General features: G+C 44.1%; 1 protein-coding gene across 1 annotated transcript in view; it reads right to left on the reverse strand.

Annotated features, from left to right (window-relative positions):
* GLDC (glycine decarboxylase) overlaps positions 1-6,266 on the reverse strand; it is a 96,607-nt gene extending 90,341 nt beyond the window's left edge. Inside the window, exons 1-2 of the mRNA XM_061200411.1 lie at positions 5,782-6,266; positions 5,166-5,244 (exon numbers count right to left, since the gene is read on the reverse strand). Coding sequence (XP_061056394.1) covers positions 5,166-5,244; positions 5,782-6,036 — 334 coding nt within the window. The 5' untranslated portion in view covers positions 6,037-6,266. The remainder of the gene's footprint in view (positions 1-5,165; positions 5,245-5,781) is intronic.
* Positions 6,267-17,476: the final 11,210 nt, after the last annotated feature.

The raw sequence follows: 17,476 nt of genomic DNA on the forward strand, positions 1-17,476 counted from the left end.
TATGCAGGTAGACAGTATCAGAAGTGAGTTAAATTGTAGGACAACCAGTTGGTGTCCCCTGAGAACTGAAAATTGCTCGGTGGTGTTGGAAAACACTCCAGAATCCCCCAAATCATTGACAGCATAATTATTCTATTAAGATTCCATCCAGGATGAGACTATAACAATACTCAAATAATTCCGTAATTATGCTTCACACGTTGCATTTTGCCGTTTCTTTTTCTCAATGAAGGAGCTGCCTTTTTGAGTTTTTCCCTTCTTATAATAACACATTTACACACAAAGAAAACATAGTCAATGTAAAGATTTTGTCTTTCTTTCTAACAGGAAAAGATATACTTCAACTTTTCACATTGTTTTCAGAAATCCCTGTTTTGCTATCCAATTTCACATCATTTCTGTACACTCACAGCATTTTATTCATATTTCTTATGACATCTTGGACACTAACTTTCTGAATCAATTTATGTTAAGATGGACGCTCCCTAAGGATAGTGACTGTTTTTTCACACATTTATCCTCACAGTTCCTTGCCTATAGTAAATAGCCATAAACACTTACAATTTAGGCAATAGGTTGACTGTCCAAGGTATCAGTCAGATCAGCAGAGGTCTGCCTAACAAGAATTTATGACAAAAATACAAGGACAACAGACTGCTGTGAGAGTCTAAACATATAAATAAGGAATAGCCAGACCACAGAACTTTCACCCACAACCTGCAGCAGCCTACTCAGGAAACCAACCCCCTTATCTACAATAAACCACCTCTGAAGTCAGCCTGCTACAGATTAGACTTGCAGAAAGCCATCTTTTGCTATCTCCAGTGACAATGGAGGAAAATGAATGATAACTTCTATAACAATTGGCCCAAAAGGGCCAGGACTTGATTAATAACTGACAGCTTCCCTACTCTTGGTCCTTGCTTCCAATTTAGGACCAACCAGACAAAGCCAAACAAGCACCCCTAACCAATCACATAGGAAGCCCTGCTTTAATTGGCCCACCTACAGCTTGCCCAGGCCAACAGGGCACACCTGAAGCCTTTCCTTTATTTCACTATGAGGTCTTCCCACTCCTCTGCAAAACAGAAGTCTGACTCCTAGAGCAAGTTCAGAACAAACAGCCTTTGCTGTTCTCATTTGGCTGGTCTTTATTTATTTCCACAGTTGTATAATGAAAATCCATTGGAATTATCCTAAAGATGAAATAATAATTCATATGTGCTGGGAACTGAAGGAGCTAGGAATGGCCAAAGGAGAGATTTGTCACAGACTGAAGAGTTTACAGGTTGCACCTCACAACAGACTTAATCCAGCTGAAAGATAATTGACGTCCACAGCCAGGGGAACAACTGCCCTGCAGGTGTCCTTGGGATCAGTTCAGAAGAGTGCCCATGGACTTCCCTGGTGGCATAGTGGTAAAGAATCTGCCTGCCAATGCAGGGGACACGGGTTCAATACCTGGTCTAGGAAGATCCTATATGCTACAGAGCAACTAACAGCATGTGCCACAACTACTGAGCCTGCACTCTAGAGCCCACGAGCCACAACTACTGAGCCTGTGCACTGCAACTACTGAGCCCACACACCGCAACTACTGAAGCCCATGAGCTCTAGGGCCCACGTGCCCCAACTACTGAGCCCGTGTGCTGCAACTGCTGAAGCCCACACGCCTAGAGCCCGTGCTCTTCAACAAGAGAAGCCACCGCAATGAGAAGCTCGTGCACCACAACGAAGAGCAGCCTCCGCTCGCCGCAACTAGAGAAAGCCCGCACGCAGCAACGAAGACCCAACGCAGTCAAAAATAAATTAAAAAATTTAAAAAATGGAAGAGTGCCCAACCCCACCTGGGTGACAGTCACCACCTGCAGCTGCGTTACACAACACCTCCTCCCTCTGCTCACGGCCCTCCATTAACCATTTATTAAAATCACTCTAAACGATATCTCTTAGAACACTAAGTTCTCACAAGATCATCAAAAGTCTCATTCTGACAGCTCAGCTGCTCAGTTCTGGTTGAATAACTTGAACATTAAAGGGTTGAGTGTCTCCTCTCTCTTCCTAAGCATGCTCACAATAAGCAATGTGCAATTTTGTGTAAACTTTAAACCCTGCTTCTGTGAAGTTACAGGCTAGAGTTCAGTCTGGTTCACTTGAGATGGCTTCACTGAAAATACTATACAGACAGGCATAGCATAGCCGAAAGTGATTGGCATGGTTCATAAAGTATTTAAATTTTATATTAATAACAAAATAAATACATAGTTATTGTAGAAAATCTAGAAAAAGCAAAGGAATAAAAAGAAATCTAAAATCATCCATAATGGCACCATCCAGAGAAACAAATGTTCCCACTGACATATATCCTTCTAGTTTTTTGTTCTTTGTGTATGTCAGTGAGGGATGGAGAAGTCACTTGACTAGATGAATCTGATAGGGTTTTGAACTGAATATCTTTGCTTGTTTCTGTAAAGTATGGCTTACTGTGAAGCCAACTAATGATCAAGGTATTCTTTCAAGGCACTTCCTGAAGTGTCCAAGGGGAGGGGGAGTATCCTGCGGGACGGCTGAACCATCTGTACCTCCCTGACTCTGTCAGGCCACTCTCTCCTGTACGAGCTGGTCCCTTTAGCTCCAGCAGTCTCCCCCAGCCTTGTCCAGCAGAGCATAACTACTCACCCTTCGATACCCAGCCCTAGTCCTGAACTTTTGTCATCCCTTCCCTCACCCTGGCAGCGGGCCTGAGTGTTCTCACACCTGTGCTCTCAGCCTGCCGCTGCATTTCCACTAGGGCAGTTGGCAAATGGCAGAGTGATTCCAGTGTGATTGGCCTTGTGCATACCCGTAAACTGGACGCTTTGGAAGAGTCAGGACAGGAGTTTTCTACTTTATGCACCCACCCCCTTGCAGAGGACACAACGAAGACAATGTAGACAGATGGCTGGAGTGTGAACAGCAGCTGGTCTGTGTGGGATGAATTCTGCCTTCACCGCTTACCAGTGGTGACCTTGAGCAGGATTCTTACCCTTTGTATGCCATGGTTTCTTCATCTTTAAAACAGAGTTGTTAATGGTAGTTACCCCTCAGGGTTGTAATATGGATTAAATTAATACATGAAATGCACTTTAAAAAGTGCCCAGTACATGGTAAGCACTACATAAAGATTTGAGATTATAAAGTTATGCATAAGAACTAACCCAAGTATCTCCATGCTGCTTACAGCTCTCACAATCTTCTTTTTACTCAGCAATGAGGGATTTAAGACTCATCTAACTAGCTCTTATTAGTTTTCTCTGTATGCAGTGAACAAATATTTGGTCTAGAATTCCTCTGACTACAGTAGAACACAGGCATTCAGCATTCACGTGAAACCAAGTTTGGATAATGCTGCTCCACCGTTAAATGAAAATGCTTCTACTAGAGGTTACCTGTACCAATTTGCTCTCCGCACGTGGAACACATTCATTACCCATGACGTGTGCACAACTCAGAGTAAAACACTGATGCCTTTCTGTTGCATTCTGTGCCGCCCACCACCACCTCCCCCTCCCCCTCCCCATCCTCCCCATTTCCGCCCCCAGCTCACTTCCAAGTAGCAAGCTTTGTTGGAGAGCCAGCCCACTTCAGGGCAAGGGGGGACTCCTGACTGTGCAATATTTTCTGAGTCACCTCAGATTAACCAGATGGAACCAGCCCCAAGTCTCACAGAAGCTGGGTTTAAAGTTTACACTTAAATTGCAAATTACTTATCAGAAGTCTGCTTCTAAAGAGAGGAGGAGAAATGGAATCCCCCAAGGTTCAAATGAGTCAGCTGGAAACAAGCAGCTGAACTAAAAAAGGCTAGATAACTTTGACCTGGTTCCTAGACGCTAATTTCTTCAGGAACATTTTATTTTAGAGTATAAGGTAAAAGGGCTGACCTAACATGTCCTGACTTTGAAAGTCTCAGGAGGGCATTTACTTGTTCAAATATTCACCGATGGCTTGCTTCAAAAATATATAACTCTTCACTCTAAACATTCAATTAATCAGGATTCTGATTTCCTAAAACTGAAATAGATAAGGCTTCCAGCTATCCCCAAGTCTCAATCAGTTCAATTGGACAAAAAGCGCATATTTTCTTCTATGAACAAGGTCCCTGCCGTCAGGGGAAATGGTTCAGATTTGAAACTAACAAAGGGAGCAGCCCTCAGCACACCCTGAGTTACAGCATCAGCCAGCTGGAGCTAGACCTGCTTCATACCTCAAGTTGTATACTTTAAAACAAAATAAAGCTTGCCTTTCACATATCCTTTCTGTCCTAAAACCTAAAACAAACAAATTGTCTTCTCTTCACTTGACTCCAGAAGTAAGAGATAGCATTTTTATAATTCAAAACCATGAGAATTCTTTCCTGTTTATAAAAAAAAAGAAAAAAAAGCTCTTCAGCTCTGCCTATTTGCCTTTAATTTTTTTGTGGATTCTTGCTCAGTCCATGGAAGTCAAATAATCTTCAGACCATTAAAAATATTTTAAATATAAAATAAAATTCTCTTTCTGTTTGAATTTTAAAAATAAATAAATAAATAATAAAAATAAATTAAAAATAATAAAATTCTAAGAGAGTCTATGGGTAAACTAAGATTTCTTAATCAAGCATGCATCTTATTTCTGTTTCTCTATAAAAATCATTCAGGCTTTAAAAGTACTGCTGCGTTTCAGTAGGTATAAATAGTAAAATTTGGATGTGAGAGAGAACAATCTGAAGATACTGTGGTATAAAGAACCTTGGGGTAGGAGGCCAGATGTCTGGGTTTCCCATTTTTGTCACTTCCCTGTTTGCATGACTGTAGGCAATTCCTTTTCCCTTCTGAGTATCCTGATCTGCAGAGAAGTGATGACACCTCTCAAGCCAAAGGATGGGAGAACCATGGCCTGGGACAGGTGCCTGGAAAGTTGGGAGTCCTCTACACGTGTTTGTGCACTGCCTTCCCCTGGGAAGTCTGCTGTCTCCTCGCTGAGATAAAGAACTGAATTATTCCACCCTCTTCCGCCCCGTGAGGTACCCAACGCTGATTTATTTTCATAAACATTCTCCCTCCTGAGCAATCCTAACCCACAGCTGGACTTTCAAAGACCATAGAAGACAAATAGGCCGGAGCAAGCGGAGTCTCCCGGTCACTTACAGACTGGGTCATCCATTTTCAAGGGTCTTTTCAAGCGGATGCTGGCGGGGACGGTCTTCTCGATCAGTTCATCAATGCTCTAAAATTAAAACGCAAGTCCGTGAACACTAAAGGCAGAGGAAATTGCTTCTCAGTTAAAAGTCACCTCTGTATTTTGCAGCTACAAAGGCTTGTGGGAAACTTCATTTAAATTGTCTAATTAGGGTTTCTTTTTAAAAAGAACTTTGAACAAACCAAAAATCACTGGAGGAAAAAAATAATGAGTCGGGGTAGTGATTCGGCCACTCCGGGTTGGATTTCAGTGGGCAACCGGAGATAATCGGATAAATCAGGAGGTCCTCCTCTTGCAAAGTGAGAGCTCATCTGCAGGGCGACTTAGGTTGAAAAATATACGGTTTTGAGGCGCGAAGAGCGGGTGGAGGCGAAAGTAACCTGGTGGGAGCAGGCTGGGGCACGCGGACCGAGCACGCGTGCTCGCTCCCACACCAGGGGCCCCGGGCCAGGGTGCGGTCCCACGCGGAGCGAAGCAGAGCTCCTGGCGGGGGCCGGGAGGCCGTACGGGTAGAACCCGTGTGGCGCAGGGTGAGGCCTCTGAGGGCCGGGTTGGGGTCCTTACCGCCAGCCCCAGGGCCTGTAGCATCTCCCTCTGGTCTTTGTCCCCAGGGCCGATATGCCTCCTAGCAAAGTCGTCGTGTCTGGGCAGGAGGCGCTCGAGGAGGCGCGAGGCCCCAGCCCCGCCGCTATCCCCGCCGCCGCTACTGCTGTCACGGTCCCGCGGCGCCCAACAGGGCCCCGCGCCTCCAGCCAGGCGGCGGCCGCCCCCGACTCCGCAACCCAGACGCAGCCCCCAGGCCCTGGCGCACGTCTGCATGGTGGTGGTCACCGTCCCCTGCCGGGCCGGCGAGGGTCAGCGCGCTTTCGGCTCCTCTTCTGGTCGCGGTCCCCTGGGTAGCGGCTGCCCCCGGGTGGCTGGAGCCCCTCCCCGCTGGATGACCGAAGGGACGGATGGATGGTCAGAGGCAATGAATGGGTGCCGCGCGGAGCCCGGACACGCGCGCAAAGTTCTTACTCCACTCGAGGCACCTGCTTCGCACACTTTAAGCGTCGTTTTGGGGGTGGGCAGTGGGATACGGCCAGGAAACGCTCGGCCAATGGGAGTGAACGGAAGGGCGGGGGCGGGGTAGACCCCGCCCCCCGCCCCCTTTCCCTACCCCCTCCTCAGGCCCTCGGCGGAGTACTGCTGCGCCTCGTCCGGAGTCTTCCATTCTCACTTACTCCTACTCCATCTCTGGTTGACGCGGGGCGGGGGCGCTCCATGCGCTCGGTGCCAGAGGCCACAGGCGAAGTGCCTGGGGAATTCAGCTGAGATGGAAGATGATTCCAACCGAGAGGCCAGACTCAAAGAGTTGGTTAGTCTCCATTAATTTTGGGAACCAAAATTGGGAATATCTCATGGAAACCAATATGCACAGATGAGAGTTCTTATATAGTTGTAGGATCGTGAGCGAGTTACCCAACCTCTGAGCTTAGGTTTCCGCATCTCATAGAGCTGGATGGGATTTAAAAAGAGATTATGCATTGAAAGCACTGCCATAACACTAGCCTTGAGCGCTCTCTCTCTCTCTTTCCTCCTTCCCCCCCACCCACGCCCCCCCCCGCGGGTGTGTGGTATAAAAATGCAAAAGATACAAAGGTATACATTTTGCACTGTCATCTTAGTTGGAAAATTATTTATACTTGGATATTTTTGAAATCTAATCTCTCTAGTTATCTCTTGAGATTTTTATCGAGAATGAACTTACAAAATTCCCACTGTCATTCTAATATGAGGAAGAGAGAAGGACAGAAATCAGCAGAACATTAGGTGTACTAACACTAGGAAAAACAGAACGTGTCCTCTTTCTCCTGCTCTAAGCTTCCTCCTTCAATCATCTTCTGCACACTCTGGGTTCTGTAGCTGACAGGCACAGAGACTAGGCAGAGAGGCAGGAAAGTATAAAATAAAAAGCAGTAGGCAAAATGTTTTTATGGCAGGTGGGGGTGAGTGGTGAGCTAGAAAGGCTGGGTGGAATGTCTCTGAACAGCTTTTTATCCATTTGGAATTGAAATTACAGCCTTCATAAAAGTTGGGAGATATCCTCGGTGCTAGAGACCATGGGGGGAGGGGGAGAAATGTGCATTTATTCCCCATTCCTGACTATTCTTTTTCTGTGTATCACAGGAACTGGAAGCAAGAGAACTATAATTCCAAGATTGGCTTCAGAGTTCTGAATGTCATTAGTCTTCTGTCAACAAGATACTCTTGTGTGAGAACTGGAAAATGGAATAAAAGTGGAAACCATTTTCTTATTTCTCTGACAGCAGCAGGCAGATGCATGGGTGGCAGCAGACATGAAGCCCTTCTTTACCAGCCATCCATGTTGGTACAGCAAGGCAGCTGTGTCCGTCAATGGAAATGTCCTGTGGTTTTCCAACCTAGGAGGCAGCAGGAATTTCTCACTGTCCTGGACTAGAGCTTCAGTGGTTGACCTGAAGATGGTGGTATTCTATCTACCCTGTCTCTTGCTCTTCAGTCCAGTCCTTCCACTGGTTTTATATGCACCTATTCCTGGCACTTTAATCCAGTTATGCTTGAAATATTTTGAGTGTTTTGTTTGTTTTCCTAAATAAACCTTAACAAAGACTGTAACTGAGGCCAAAAGTAGCTTTAAAATAGTAATCTTAAAGCTTAAACGGATTAGCTATCTGACCCAGTTCTGTTTGAAGGCAATGACAACATTATCACTAGTGGAGAATGAGATCATGATAGTCTTAGGCATGAAATGGAAAGAGTTACTTAAATTATCAGTGGGGAATAAATTGCCTATTGAAGACAGGTCTTTGCTAGACCAAATAGTTGCTAGGTTAGACCCTTCTGGTAGGAATGATGCCTACAAGGACTATAGAGAGGGCTAGTGGCTTTTGAATGCCCTGGAGAGTTTACCGAATAAAATGACAGCTCAAAGAACTAGAGAGCTTCAATGCTCTATAACTTCTGTAGCTGCAGGGAGAAGGTATTTACAAGTCAGACCCAATGTTTGATCCAGCTGATTGTCAAATTATCATACAAGTTGAATCCACAGCTTTATTAGGACTCATATGTGAAAGCTTGGGATTAATTTAAAACCCTAAGATCTGGAATGGGGACATCTTCGTAGTTTGGGTTGAATTTAATTATCTTTTTTTTTAAATTTATTTATTTTTGGCTGCGTTGGGTCTTTGTTGCTGCGCGCGGGCTTTCTCTAGTTGCAGCGAGCGGGGGCTACTCTTCGTTGCGGTGCGCGGGCTTCTTATTGCGGTGGCTTCTCTTGTTGCGGAGCACGGACTCTAGGTGCACAGGCTTCAGTAGTTGTGGCTCGCGGGCTCTGGAGCGCAGGCTCAGTAGTTGTGGTGCACGGGCTTAGTTGCTCTGCGGCCTGTGGGATCTTCCCGGACCAGGGCTCGAACCCGTGTCCCCTGCATTGGCAGGCGGATTCTTAACCACTGCGCCACCAGGGAAGCCCTTAATTATCTTGAATCCTCAAATCCCACTGAGTTCCCCTTGCCACTTGAAGCAGTCCCTTCTCCTCTCTCTGAGATGCTGGCCATCCCTTGCTTGATGATCCTGTAATGGCTTCACTGAAAAATTAACCTTTCAGGGACTTCCCTGGCGGTCCAGTGGTTAAGACTCCACACTCCCAATGCAGGGGGCACGGGTTCGATTCCTGGTCGGGGAACTAAGATCCTGCATGCCACACGGCACAGCCAAAAAAAAGAATTAATCTTGCAAAGGTATGCCAACGCTTCTTTACCTCTAGATCCACAGCCAGAGTCAGATTGCAGCATACCCTAGGAAGGTGAATAAGATGTCTGACACCAGAGGAGAAGCTTACACAGGGAAATAATTGCAAGACATTGCTAATGTACATTGGCACTGGAGGATTCCTGTGTAGGAGTGGGTTCTAACCAAGGAAGAAGGAATATAATATTGAAGTGATTGGTGTGTTTGCAGCACTAGAGATTCTGGATTTAGTGTATTAACTCAATAAGTCAGGAGTGGTTCTAAGGGTCTGCTGAGTTGGTTGACTGAAATCAGACTCAATAATGGCCTTCATTAAATTAGGTTAAGATACTAGAACTTTCTTGGTTTAATAGAGAAGAAAGGATCCAAAGACTTGGTGAGAGGGAATTCCCTGGTAGTCCAGTGGTTAGGACTCCGTGTTTTCACTGCTGAGTTCCCAGGTTCAATCCCTGGTCGGGGAACTAAGAGCCCACAAGCCATGTGACCAAAAAAGAAAAAAAAAAAGAAAGAAAAAAATCAAAGACTTGGTGAGATAAGAGTGCTGGATTCATCATGTGCAACATACTCTTCAACTCTTTCAGTGTATTCCTCAGTAAGACACAGAGGACAATATCTTCACCAAAAGAAATCCATTGGTTCAAGAGGATCAGCATTATTCTTGAAAAGCTCTGTACTTTATGTCTGCACATGTGAGATGATGATGGAAGATGCCACTGTTGAAATGGGCTCCCTGATTTCAATGGTAATGATGGAGTTCCAAAGTGGTAGAGGCCAGTGGCAACACTAGAAAACAGAGAACAGTGAGCAAGTTTGCTATAATGCACAGCTGAGTTAGAGAGGTAATGGGCTTGATCCACAGGGATCTTTGGTGTTCTCTAATTAATGAGCAGCCTATGAAAATCTTACTTAATCTGGTGAACCAAAATTTGATATGTCACCCAAATGGAGAGACCCAGTTGCTCAACTAGTTCTCTTACTTTAGCTGGTTTCATAGACCCAGATGACGGGGATCTTAAGAAAGAATCCTTGAGAAAAGATCTTATGACCCTGCTATAAGTATATACTGTAAATCTTCCTCCTAAACTCTCCCAAAGATGCCTGTGGTCATTTACCAAGTGTGATGGTTAATCTTATATATCAATTTTGCCTGGGCCACAGTGCCCAGATATGAGGTCAAACATTATTCTGGATGTTTCTGTGAGAATGCTTTTGGATTAAAGATTTAAATCCGTTGACTTTGAGTAAGGCAGATTGCCCACCATAAAGTGGGTGGGCCTAAACTAATCAGTTGAAGCCCTGACTAGAACACAAGATGGATCTCCTCTGAGCAAGGGGGAATTATGCAGTAGACAGCCTTTGGACTTGAACTGCAACATTAGTTGTACCCTGATAGCCTTTGGACTTGAACTGCAGCACTGGCTCTTCTCTAAGTCTCCAGCCTGCAAGCCTGCTAGTGCAGATTTTGGACTCACCAGCCTCTGTAATCTCATGAACCAATTCCAGAGAGAGAGAGAGAGACTATATAGAGTGTGTGTGTATGTGTGTGTGTGTGTGTGTGTGTGTGTGTGTATAAATGGAGAGAGAGAGAGAGAGAAAGAGAGTGTATGTATACTATTGATTCTGTTCCTCTAGAGAACCCTGACTAATATATCAACAAAAGAAAATATCCAGACTTTGGGTGGATTATTAGAACCTTGTTCTAAGATAATGCTAAACTCTTCAGATCCAAACTAAACAACTCTAGTCCACAAATCACAGTGGGGTGTTATGAAGATTAGAATATAAATGGAGATTTGGGATTTCTGGTTTCAGTTCCACTATGTAAAGAGCAAGGAAGTCATCCCTCCTGTCCTTAAAACAAGAAAAAGGTGAACAAATGAAAAATCAATAACTTTTGCACACATCTGAAAACTGACATTGCAGGGCAAAATGCCACCCTGAAATCTGATGAGACAGGCTTATACAAAGAATCACAGCCAAGATCTGATTACCTGGAGCAGAAGCCACTGGAGCCCTAAACAGGTAGGAACACATAATGGTAATTATGATGAACTGCTGGATGCTAAGTGTGGACTAATTTAAAAGAGACTAATTTAAAACTCCTGGGAACTACAGTCTTAGTGAGGCTCTCACACTTTCTTGGGTTTTACCCCCAGAAGCCCCACCATAGTTAGGGTGAAGATCCAAGAAATATCTCCTCATAGCACTGGTAGGGGAAGAGAATGAGTAATCACTGTGAAATATGCCCAGAGTCTTCTTTATGACAAAGACCTACTCTGCAAAGGAAAGGACTTTACCAGAGCTTTATCCCAGCTGGAGAAGGGAATTCCTTCCACTCTATCCCGCTCCAGCCTTCTGGTCTCACATAATGGGAAAAAAAAAAAGTCAAAAGGGTTTAGTGCTTCAGGGAAATAGACTGGGAACTCTGCAACCAGGGAAAGAAGTATGGGGCAGGGTTGGGAGTGAGGGAGCTTTATCACTGGAGAAACACTTGGAAGTTCACAGTCCGAGACGTAGGCCCACAAAAACACTAATATTTAATTAGAACATTAGGAAACACTTCCTCTCCTCCACAATATACCACCACACACCACATAAACAGGGCTACAATAAAAAGTACTAAACAGGCAATATATATATATTTTTTTTAATTTATTTATTTATTTATCTTTGGCTGCATTGGGTCTTCGTTTTGGTGTGCGGGCTTCTCATTGCGGTGGCTTCTCTTGCTGCGGAGCATGGGCTCTAGGCGCACCGGCTTCAGTAGTTGTGGCTCACGGGCTTAGTTGCTCCGTGGTATGTGGGATCTTCCCGGACCAGGGCTCGAACCTGTGTCCCTGCATTGGCAGGCAGATTCTCAACCACTGTGCCACCAGGGAAGTCCTAAACAGGCAATATTAAACACAGCCCAACTCTAGGCAAATTAACATAAATCTCATATTAAAGCCCTATTTACCTCAGTTCCTAATACCCAATACAGCACACTGAGCTTTCAACAAAAATTACAAGGCATGCAAAAAGTCAAGAAAAAAACTGTTTGAAGAGACAAAAATCATCAGAACCAAACATGCATATGATATAGGTGTTGGAATGATTCTAAAAGGAATTTAAAGTAACTATGTTAAAATAACATGTTAAAAGTTCTGATAGAGGGACTTCCCTGGTGGCGCAGTGGTTAAGAATCCGCCTGCCAATGCAGGGGACACCGGTTCGAGCCCTGGTCTGGGAAGATCTCACATGCCACGGAGCAATTAAGCCCATGCACCACAACTACTGACCCTGCACTCTAGAGCCCCCAAGCTACAACTACTGAGCCCGCGAGCCACAGCTACTGAAGCCTGCATGCCTAGAGCCCGTGCTCCGCAACAAGAGAAGCCACCTCAATGAGAAGCCTGTGCACCCTAACAAAGAGTAGCCCCCACTCACCGCAACTAGAGAAAGGCCACATGCAGCAACAAAGACCCAATGCAGCCAATAAATAAATAAATAAATACAATTTAAAATAAAAAAAAAAAGAAAAAGTAGACAGCATGTAAGAACAGATGGCCAGTGTGAGCAGAGAGATGGAAACTCCAAGAAATAATTAAAAGAAAATGATAGAAATCAAAACCCTGTAAGAGAAATGAAGAATACCTTCTAAGTGATCATTAGTAGATTCGACACAGCTGAGGAAAGAAATTAGTGAGCTTGGATAGGTCAATAGACCTTTTTCCAAATTGAAATGCAAAAGAAGAAAACTGAATGAAAAACAAAAAAACAGAAACAAAAAGCCAGACCCAAACATCCAGAAACTGTAGGACAATTTCAAAAGGTACAATATATGCATAATTGGAATACCAAAAGGAGAAAGGAGCAGAAGAAATCTCTGAAGTAGTATTAAGTGAAAACTTTCAAAAATTAAAACAGGAGATATCCTGGCGGTCCAGTGGTTAGGATTGTGCACTTCCACTGCAGGGGGCACAGGTTCGATCCCTGGTCAGGGAACTAAGGTCCTGCAAGCTGCATGACAAGGCCAAAAAATTAAAAATTAAATTAAAAAAAATTAAAACAAACATCAAACCATAGGTCCAGGAAGATCACAGAACACTAAGCAAGAGAAATACAACAACACTTAGGCATATCATATTTAAATTGCAGAAAACCAAAGACAAAGAGGAAAATCTTTTAAAAAGCTAGAGGAAAAAAACACCTTACCTATAGAGGAACAAAGGTAAGAATTTCAGCAGATTTCTTGTTTAAAAAAAAAAATGTATGCAAATAAGAAGAGAATGGAGTGAAATATTTAAACTATTAAAAGAAAAAACCACCAGCCTAAGTTTCTATACAGGAAAATTATCCTTCAAAAGTGAAGGATAGGGACTTCCCTGGAGGTGCAGTGGTTAAGAATCCACCTGCCAAAATGGTACAGATGAACCAGTTTGCAGGGCAGAAATAGAGACACAGATGTAGAGAACAAACGTAAGGACACCAAGGGGGGAAAGTGGCGGGAGGTAGGGGTGGTGGTGGGATGAATTGGGAGACTGGGATTGACATGTATACACTAATATGTATAAAATGGATAACTAATAAGAACCTGCTGTATAAAAAATAAATAAAATAAATTTCAAAAAAAAAAAAGAATCCACCTGCCAATGCAGGGGACACAGGTTCAATCCCTGGTCAGGGAACTTAGATCCCACATGCCACGGAGCAACTAAGCCCACGTACCACAACTCCTGAAGCCCACGCACCTAGAGCCTGTGCTCTGCAACAAGAGAAGCCACCTCAATGAGAAGCCCACGCACCGCAACGAAGAGTAGCCCCCGCTCGATGCCAACTAGGGAAAGCCTGCGTGCAGCAACAAAGATCCAATGCAGCCAAAAATAAATAAATAAATAACTTTTTTTAAAAAGTGAAGGATAGGACTTCCCTGGTGGCGCAGTGAGTGGTTAAGTATCTGCCTGCCAATGCAGGGGACATGGGTTCGAGCCCTGGTCCGGGAAGATCCCACATGCCACGGAGCAACTAAGCCCATGTGCCAAAACTACTGAGCCCACGTGCTGCAACTACTGAAGCCCGCACGCCTAGAGCCCATGCTCTGCACAAGAGAAGCCACCACAATGAGAAGCCCGCACACCACAATGAAGAGTAGCCCCCGCTCTCCACAACTAGAGAAAGCCTGCACGCAGCAACACAGCCAAAAAAAAAAAAGTGAAGGATAAATACTTTCTCAGACAAAAATTGAGGGAATTCACAGCAAGAAGACATTATCTATATTTTTGCTCTTTCCATTGTTTCTTCTTCCCTTCTAATGTTCCAAGAATGCTTCTTTTATCATTTTCTTTTTGTTTAGGGAACTTCCTTCAGTCCTTTTTTTTTAAAGGCTGGCATCTAATTCTCAGTTTTCTTTCATCTGAGAATGACTTGATTTCTCCTTCATTTCTGAAAGATATTTTCACAAGATATAGTATTCTGGGTCAACAGTTCTTTTCTTTCAGCACTTGAAAAATGTGTGCCACTTCTTTCTGGCCTCCATGGTTTCTGATGAGAAATCATATCATTCAAATATTTTTCCCCCTATAGATAAAATGTCATTTCTTTTTTGCTTCTTTCAGCACTTTTCTTTGTCTTTAGTATTCAGAAGTTTGACTATGATGTGTCTTGGCATGGATTTCTTCGGGTTTATCTTATTTGAGGTTTTCTCAGTGTCTTAGTCAGCTTGAGCTGCCACACTGAAATTCCATGAATGAGGTAGACACAACAGAAATTTATTTCTGGAGGCTGGAAAATCCAAGATCAAAGTGCCAGCCAATTCAGTTCTGGTGAAGGCTCTGTTTCTGGATTGCAGATGGATCCCTTCCTGCTATGTTCTTACCTGGACTTTCTTTGGTGTGTGCACAAGGAGAACGAGAAAGAGGAAGAGAGAGAAAGAGAGAAAGCTCTTCCTCTTCTTATAAGGCCACCAATCCTAATGGATTAGGAACCCACCCTTACGACTTCATTTAATTTTAATTACCTCCTAAAAGCCCTCTCCCCAAATATAATCACATTGGGGTTAGGGCTTCAACCTATGAATCTGGGGATGGGGAGCACAATTCAGTCCATAGTACTAAGCTTCTTAAATATGTAGGCTTGTATTTTTTGCCAAATTTGGGAAATTTTCTGACATTATTTCTTTCTGTGGCCCTTCCCTCTTTTTCTCTCCTCCTTCTGGGACTTCAATGACATGAATGTTAGATCTTTTGTTAGAGTCTCCTATGTCCCTGAGGCTCTGCTCATTTTTTTTTTTTTCCCTGTTTTCTCTCTGTTGTTCAGACTGGGTAACTGTTATTGCTCTACCTTCAAGTCCACTGATTCTTTCTTCTGTCTTTTCCATTCTGCTGTCAAGCCCAGCCATTGATTTATTATTTATTTATTCATTGGTATTTTTCAGTTCTAAAATTTCCATTTAGTTCCTCTTTATAGCTCTCATTCAGGTTGAGGATTTTCCTTGTTCTTGATATGACGAGTAATTTTGCATTGTATCCAGGACATTTTGAATATTATGAGACTCTGGTTCCTATTTAGATCTTCCATTTTAGAAGGCAGTCAAACTGTTTAGGTTCAAAATGCATGTCCTGGCCCACTTTTGTGGTCTATGTTTCAAGTGTCAACTCATTTTCAAAGCCTTTGCATTGCTATTCTGGTCTGCCCTACTTGGGTGTGACCCAGAAGCCAAACTGAAACCTGGGCAGTAGTCCACACATAGTTCAGTTTGCTGTGTTGATTACAGTCAACCTCGTGGATGGTCTGCTCCAAGGTATGCCCAGGACTTCATACACAGATTTAAAGAATCCTGCTTTCCAGTTCTCTCGTCTAATTCTCACCCAGTCACTAGTTGGGAAGGAGCAGCACGTTGCCTTTTTGCAGCTGTTCACTTCGTGTAGTGCAGCGACGGTCAGGAATGCACCCCCTCACAGTCTCTGTAGCGCCAGGTTAGGGGATAGCTGCGTCTGCTTGTGTTGGTGCAGGCCGGGCAATGTCGACAGGGCTCCATCCCACAGGCTTGGCCAGAAATAGTGACAATGGGGATGCGTGTGGCTTTTTTCATGGTGTTTACCTGGAGTAGTATGGGTTTTGTCCTGAAGAGTCACTGTTTTCCCATTCCTTTGGCTAGTGAGAGCAGGATTCCCTTGTACTGAGGCCTGGATATACAGGAGGCAAAATAAAAACCTCACGAAGCTCACTGTTGGGCCAGTTTGCAAGTCCCAAAGGGCCTGGCCAGGCCACCTTCTTTTCCCCAACCTTTCAGAGTCTTATGATAAGTGATTTAAGTATTTCAACCAAGGATTTTAGTTATAATTAGCAGGAGAAATAAGTAAAAGTACATCTAACTCCATTTTTTTCCAGAAGCATAAGTCTGATTCATATCTCTTTCAACTCTTCTGCTTGATCTGTGCAGGACATGATTTTAGAGCTTGATAATGGATTATGAAAATTTATTCAGTTAGGGATTCCAATTGGATCTGCTTTTACTGATTACTGGAGCCGATTAACATAGCCCCTTGCAACTGGTGTACTGCTATTAATCTGGGCAGACTATTTTTTCTCTATACCAATTAGTAAAGACCACCAGAAGCACTTTACTTCATCTGTCAGCAGAAGCAGTACACCTGCCTGTCTTCCCACAGGGCTGTGTCAGCTCCTCAACTTTGTGTCATGTTCTAGTCCGCTAGGACTTTTTTTTTTTAATAAATTTATTTATTTTATTTATTTATTTTTGGCTGCATTGGGTCTTCGTTGCTGTGCGCGGGCTTTTTTCTAGTTGAGGCGAGCGGGGGCTGCTCTTCATTGCGATGCGCAGGCTTCTCGTTGCGGTGGCTCCTCTTGTTGCCGAGCAGGGCTCTAGGCGCGTGGGCTTCCGTAGTTGTGCCTCTAGGGCTCTAGAGCGCAGGCTCAGTAGTTGTGGCGCATGGGCTTAGTTGCTCCGTTGCATGTGGGATCTTCCCGGACCAGGGCTCAAACCCATGTCCCCTGCGCTGGCAGGCGGATTCTTAACCACTGCACCACCAGGGAAGTCCCTCCACTAGGACTGTGATTGTCTTGCTCTTCCACAGGACACAGTGCTTGAAGGACCTGGTGAGCAGCATGTAGCAAGTTTGCTTGATGCCTTGGAAGACACATGCCACAAAGTGGGAGATAAACCTCATGAAAATTCAGGAATCCACTACCTCAGTTAAGTTTCTAGGGCTCCAGTGGTCTTAGTCCTCTTGGGCTACCCACTTCAAAGTGAAAGAATTTTGTGCATGTTAAACTCCCTATCACTAAGAAAGAGGTGCAATGATAAGAGGGCCTTTTTGGATTTTGGAGGCAGCATGTGCCACATTACTTATACTGCTCCAACTCATTTACCCATAAAGTTGACAGTTTTGAGTGGAGCCAAAGAAAAAGGAAAAACAAGCTGGTCTAACACTTGGGACTCATGACCCAGTAAATCCAGTGGTGGTCTGTCTGTGGCACGTAACGATGCTAT

The sequence above is a fragment of the Eubalaena glacialis genome, chromosome 9, assembly GCF_028564815.1.
Source record: "Eubalaena glacialis isolate mEubGla1 chromosome 9, mEubGla1.1.hap2.+ XY, whole genome shotgun sequence".
In the NCBI taxonomy this organism is placed as follows: Eukaryota; Metazoa; Chordata; class Mammalia; order Artiodactyla; family Balaenidae; genus Eubalaena; species Eubalaena glacialis.